This window comes from Podarcis gaigeae (assembly GCF_964106915.1).
Source record: "Podarcis gaigeae genome assembly, chromosome: Z".
NCBI lineage: Eukaryota > Metazoa > Chordata > Lepidosauria > Squamata > Lacertidae > Podarcis > Podarcis gaigeae.
The window spans coordinates 272070-278793 of NC_139691.1; the positions used below are offsets into that span (position 1 = coordinate 272070).

At 52.5% G+C, this 6724-nt stretch overlaps 1 protein-coding gene across 1 annotated transcript in view; it reads right to left on the reverse strand.

Moving 5' to 3' along the window:
* Nucleotides 1-509: 509 nt before the first annotated feature.
* LOC310837120 (uncharacterized protein) overlaps nucleotides 510-6724 on the reverse strand; it is a gene marked incomplete at its 5' end in the record, with an annotated part of 36039 nt that continues 29824 nt past the window's right edge. The window contains 2 exons of the mRNA XM_083723187.1: nucleotides 510-598; nucleotides 5285-5323. Of these exons, the coding sequence (XP_083579313.1) occupies nucleotides 565-598; nucleotides 5285-5323 (73 nt within the window). The 3' untranslated portion in view covers nucleotides 510-564. The remainder of the gene's footprint in view (nucleotides 599-5284; nucleotides 5324-6724) is intronic.

The window sequence follows — 6724 nt, forward strand, 5'->3', positions numbered from 1 at the left end:
TAAGGGTTACACTATTTGAATTCATACACTCTTTGCATTTCTGTATTATTATTATTGTTGTTGTTATTGTTATTTTTTGAACTTTTATACGATTTAAATTTCAATATTATTATTATTATTATTAGTGGTAGTAGTATTAGTATTAATTTGGCGGTTTCCAGAAGAAAAATCAAAATATAAAAGCACACCATCGGAAAGAACAACCCAATAAAACCCCCAGAGAATAATCATTATTATATTATAATTATTATAATCATTATATTATAATCAATAATATTATAATTATTATAATACTGATAATAATCATTATTATCACAACTATTATTGTTGTTGTTGTTATTATTATTATTATTATTATTATTATTATTATTATCCACTGTCGGGGGGTCTGACAATGTGTTATTAAAATATTATTATTATTATTATTATTATTATTATTATTATTATTATTACTATTATTATTATTATTATTACTATTATTATTGTAATCAAGACACGGGACAAATATTAAGTGCCAAAAATGAAGCTTTATTTGCAGCGCCGAAAAAGAGGAGCTCCGCCTCCTCATTCCACTTCTTCGTAAATGTGATTTTCCCGTCTGTAAAATGGGCGCAAGGGGAAGCTGTCAATCATTCGGGGGGTGGGACTAGAGGACCCTGGCTCCGCCTTCCCTGTCAATCATTCCTTCCCGGTCAATCATTCCGGGATTCGAGCCGCCTTGCCTGTCAATCATGGAGCGGACCCTGGACCCGCCTTCCCTGTCAATCATTCCCTCCCTGTCAATCATTCTGGGATCCAGTGGGTGGGACTAGAGGACCCGGCCTCCGACTTCCCTGTCAATCATTCAGGGGGTGGGACTAGAGGACCCTGGCCCCGCCTTCCCTGTCAATCATTCAGTGGACCCTCGCTCCGCCTTCCCTGTCAATCATTCAGTGGACCCTGGCTCCGCCTTCCCTGTCAATCATTCCTTCCCTGTCAATCATTCCGGGATTCGAGCCGCCTTGCCTGTCAATCATTGAGCGGACCCTGGACCCGCCTTCCCTGTCAATCATTCCCTCATTCCTTTGCTGTCAATCATTCTGGGATCCAGTGGGTGGGACTAGAAGACCCTGGCCCCACCTTCCCTGTCAATCATTCCTTCCCTGTCAATCATTCAGTGGACCCTGGCCCCGCCTTCCCTGTCAATCATTCCTTCCCTGTCAATCATTCAGTGGACCCTGGCTCCGCCTTCCCTGTCAATCATTCCTTCCCTGTCAATCATTCCGGGATTCCAGCCGCCTTGCCTGTCAATCATTGAGCGGACCCTGGACCCGCCTTCCCTGTCAATCATTCCCTCATTCCTTTTCTGTCAATCATTCTGGGATCCAGTGGGTGGGACTAGAGGACCCGGCCTCCGCCTTCCCTGTCAATCATTCAGGGGGTGGGACTAGAGGACCCTGGCCCCACCTTCCCTGTCAATCATTCCTTCCCTGTCAATCATTCAGTGGACCCTGGCCCCGCCTTCCCTGTCAATCATTGCTTCCCTGTCAATCATTCAGTGGACCCTCGCTCCGCCTTCCCTGTCAATCATTCCTTTCCTGTCAATCATTCCGGGATTCGAGCCGCCTTGCCTGTCAATCATTGAGCGGACCCTGGACCCGCCTTCCCTGTCAATCATTCCCTCATTCCTTTGCTGTCAATCATTCTGGGATCCAGTGGGTGGGACTAGAAGACCCGGCCTCCGCCTTCCCTGTCAATCATTCAGGGGGTGGGACTAGAGGACCCTGGCCCCACCTTCCCTGTCCATCATTGCTTCCCTGTCAATCATTCAGTGGACCCTGGCTCCGCCTTCCCTGTCAATCATTCCTTCCCTGTCAATCATTCCGAGATTCGAGCCGCCTTGCCTGTCAATCATGGAGCGGACCCTGGACCCGCCTTCCCTGTCAATCATTCCCTCATTCCTTTGCTGTCAATCATTCTGGGATCCAGTGGGTGGGACTAGAGGACCCGGCCTCCGCCTTCCCTGTCAATCATTCAGGGGGTGGGACTAGAGGACCCTGGACCCGCCTTCCCTGTCAATCATTCCCTCCCTGTCAATCATTCCTTTGCTGTCAATCATTCTGGGATCCAGTCGGTGGGACTAGAGGACCCGGCCTCCGCCTTCCCTGTCAATCATTCAGGGGGTGGGACTAGAGGACCCTGGCCCCGCCTTCCCTGTCAATCATTCAGGGGGTGGGACTAGAGGACTCTGGCCCCGCCTTCCCTGTCAATCATTCAGTGGAACCTCGCTCCGCCTTCCCTGTCAATCATGCAGTGGACCCTGGCTCCGCCTTCCCTGTCAATCATTCCTTCCCTGTCAATCATTCCGGGATTCGAGCCGCCTTGCCTGTCAATCATTGAGCGGACCCTGGACCCGCCTTCCCTGTCAATCATTCCCTCCCTGTCAATCATTCTGGGATCCAGTGGGTGGGACTAGAGGACCCGGCCTCCGCCTTCCCTGTCAATCATTCAGGGGATGGGACTAGAGGACCCTGGCCCCACCTTCCCTGTCAATCATTCAGGGGGTGGGACTAGAGGACTCTGGCCCCGCCTTCCCTGTCAATCATTCAGTGGAACCTCGCTCCGCCTTCCCTGTCAATCATGCAGTGGACCCTGGCTCCGCCTTCCCTGTCAATCATTCCTTCCCTGTCAATCATTCCGGGATTCGAGCCGCCTTGCCTGTCAATCATTGAGCGGACCCTGGACCCGCCTTCCCTGTCAATCATTCCCTCCCTGTCAATCATTCTGGGATCCAGTGGGTGGGACTAGAGGACCCGGCCTCCGCCTTCCCTGTCAATCATTCAGGGGATGGGACTAGAGGACCCTGGCCCCACCTTCCCTGTCAATCATTCCTTCCCTGTCAATCATTCAGTGGACCCTGGCCCCGCCTTCCCTGTCAATCATTGCTTCCCTGTCAATCATTCAGTGGACCCTGGCCCCGCCTTCCCTGTCAATCATTCCTTCGCGGTCAATCATTCCGGGATTCGAGCCGCCTTGCCTGTCAATCATGGAGCGGACCCTGGACCCGCCTTCCCTGTCAATCATTCCCTCCCTGTCAATCATTCAGTGGACCCTGGCCCCGCCTTCCCTGTCAATCATTCCTTCCCTGTCAATCATTCCGGGATTCGAGCCGCCTTGCCTGTCAATCAGTGAGCGGACCCTGGCCCCACCTTCCCTGTCAATCATTCCCTCCCTGACAATCATTCCTTTGCTGTCAATCAAAGGCCCCGCCTTCCCTGTCAATCATTGCTTCCCTGTCAATCATTCAGTGGACCCTCACTCCGCCTTCCCTGTCAATCATTCCTTCCCTGTCAATCATTCCGGGATTCGAGCCGCCTTGCCTGTCAATCATTGAGCGGACCCTGGACCCGCCTTCCCTGTCAATCATTCCCTCATTCCTTTGCTGTCAATCATTCTGGGATCCAGTGGGTGGGACTAGAGGACCCGGCCTCCGCCTTCCCTGTCAATCATTCAGGGGGTGGGACTAGAAGACCCTGGCCCCACCTTCCCTGTCAATCATTCCTTCCCTGTCAATCATTCAGTGGACCCTGGCCCCGCCTTCCCTGTCAATCATTGCTTCCCTGTCAATCATTCAGTGGACCCTGACTCCGCCTTCCCTGTCAATCATTCCTTCCCTGTCAATCATTCCTTTCCTGTCAATCATTCCGGGATTCCAGCCACCTTGCCTGTCAATGATTGAGCGGACCCTGGACCCGCCTTCCCTGTCAATCATTCCCTCCCTGTCAATCATTCCCTCCCTGTCAATCATTCTGGGATCCAGTGGGTGGGACTAGAGGACCCGGCCTCCGCCTTCCCTGTCAATCATTCAGGGGGTGGGACTAGAGGACCCTGGCCCCACCTTCCCTGTCAATCATTCCTTCCCTGTCAATCATTCAGTGGACCCTGGCCCCGCCTTCCCTGTCAATCATTGCTTCCCTGTCAATCATTCAGTGGACCCTCGCTCCGCCTCCCCTGTCAATCATTCCTTCCCTGTCAATCATTCCTTCCCTGTCAATCATTCCGGGATTCGAGCCGCCTTGCCTGTCAATCATGGAGCGGACCCTGGACCCGCCTTCCCTGTCAATCATTCCCTCCCTGACAATCATTCCTTTGCTGTCAAAGGCCCCGCCTTCCCTGTCAATCATTGCTTCCCTGTCAATCATTCAGTGGACCCTCACTCCGCCTTCCCTGTCAATCATTCCTTCCCTGTCAATCATTCCGGGATTCGAGCCGCCTTGCCTGTCAATCATGGAGCGGACCCTGGACCCGCCTTCCCTGTCAATCATTCCCTCCCTGTCAATCATTCCTTTGCTGTCAATCATTCTGGGATCCAGTCGGTGGGACTAGAGGACCCGGCCTCCGCCTTCCCTGTCAATCATTCAGGGGGTGGGACTAGAGGACCCTGGCCCCACCTTCCCTGTCAATCATTCAGTGGACCCTGGCTCCGCCTTCCCTGTCAATCATTCCTTCCCTGTCAATCATTCCGGGATTCGAGCCGCCTTGCCTGTCAATCATTGAGCGGACCCTGGCCCCACCTTCCCTGTCAATCATTCCTTCCCTGTCAATCATTCAGTGGACCCTGGCCCCGCCTTCCCTGTCAATCATTGCTTCCCTGTCAATCATTCAGTGGACCCTCGCTCCGCCTTCCCTGTCAATCATTCCTTCCCTGTCAATCATTCCAGGATTCGACCCACCTTCCCTGTCAATCATTCCTTCACTGAATCATTCCGGGATTCGACCCGCCTTCCCTGTCAATCATTCCTTCCCTGTCAATCAATCTGGGATTCAACCTGCCTTCCCTGTCAATCATTCAGTGGACCCTGGCTCCGCCTTCCCTGTCAATCATTCCTTCCCTGTCAATCATTCAGTGGACCCTGGACCCGCCTTCCCTGTCAATCATTCATTACCTGTCAATCATTCCTTCCCTGTCAATCGTTCCTTCCCTGTCAATCCATCCAGGATTTGACCCGCCTTCCCTGTCAATCATTTATGGGACCCTGTACCTGCCTCCCCTGTCAATCATTCCGGGATTCGACCCGCCTTCCCTGTCAATCATTCCTTCCCTGTCAATCGTTCCAACCCTGTCAATCAATACGGGATTTGACCCGCCTTCCCTGCCAATCATTCAGGGGGTGGGACTAAAGGACCCTGGCTCTGCCTTCCCTGTCAATCATTCCTTCCCTGTCAATCATTCAGTGGACCCTGGCTCCGCCTTCCCTGCCAATCATTCAGGGGGTGGGACTAGAGGACCCTGTCAATCACTTACCCGGAAAGCGGCATCTCGGCGATCGGAGAAGCTTCGCCTCTAAGGAAGGAAGGAAGGAAGGAAGGAAGGGAAGAGAGAGAGAAAGAGGGAGGGAAAGAAAGGAAGGAAAGGAGGGAGAAGGAAAGAAGGAGAGACGGAGGGAGAACGGGAAGGAAGGAAGGAAGGAAGGAAGGAAAGGAGAAGGAAAGAAGGGAGGGAGGGAGGGAGGAAGGAAGGAAGGAGAGATGGAGGAAGGAAGGAAGGAAGGAAGGAAGGAAGGAAGGAAGGGAGAAGGAAAGAAGGGAGGAAGGGAGGGAGGGAGGGAGGGAGGAAGGAAGGAAGGAGAGATGGAGGAAGGAAGGAAGGAAGGAAGGAAGGGAAGAAGGAAGGGAAGAAGGAAGGAAGGGGAGGGAGGAAGGAAGGAAGGAAGGATAGAAAGGAAGGAAGGATAGAAAGGAAGGAAGGAAGGAAGGAAGGAAGGAAGGAAGGAAGGAAGGGAGAAGGAAAGAAGGGAGGGAGGGAGGGAGGAAGGAAGGAGAGATGGAGGAAGGAAGGAAGGAAGGAAGGAAGGAAGGGAAGAAGGAAGGGAAGAAGGAAGGGAAGAAGGAAGGAAGGGGAGGGAGGGAGGAAGGAAGGAAGGAAAGGAAGGAAGGAAGGAAGGAAGCAAGGAAGGGAGAAGGAAAGAAGGGAGGGAGGGAGGGAGGAAGGAAGGAAGGAGAGATGGAGGAAGGAAGGAAGGAAGGAAGGGAAGAAGGAAGGGAAGAAGGAAGGAAGGGGAGGAAGGGAGGGAGGGAGGGAGGGAGGGAAGGAAGGAAGGAAGGAAGGAAGGAAAGAAGGAAGGAAGGGAAGAGAGGGAGAGAGAAGGAAGGAAGACAAAGAAAGAGAGAGAGAAAGAAGGAGGGAAAGAAAGGAAGGGTTAGGGTTAGGGTTAGGGTTAGGAGGGAGAAGGAAAGAAGGAGAGACGGAGGGAGAACGGGAAGGAAGGAAGGAAGGAAGGAAGGAAAGGAGAAGGAAATAAGGGAGGGAGGGAGGGAGGGAGGGAGGGAGGAAGGAAGGAAGGAAGGAGAGATGGAGGACGGAAGGAAGGAAGGAAGGAAGGAAGGAAGGAGAGATGGAGGAAGGAAGGAAGGAAGGGAAGAAGGAAGGGAAGAAGGAAGGAAGGGGAGGGAGGAAGGAAGGAAGGAAGGAAGGGAGGAAGGAAGGGAAGGAAGCAAGGAAAGAGGGAATTAATTAATGAAAGCAAGAAATAATTAAGGAAGGAGGAAAAGAAGGAAAGAAGGAGGAGGGAGGGAGAGAGGGAAGGAAGGAAGGAGGGAAAAGGAAGGAAGGAAGGAAGGAAGGAAGGAAGGAAGGAAGGAGGAAGGAAGGAATTAAGGAAGGACAACGATCATCCATCCCACCCCTCTCCCCCTCCGCCCAATCCCCTTCCTCCCCGCCCTTTTGGGGGCGGGACTTCCGGGG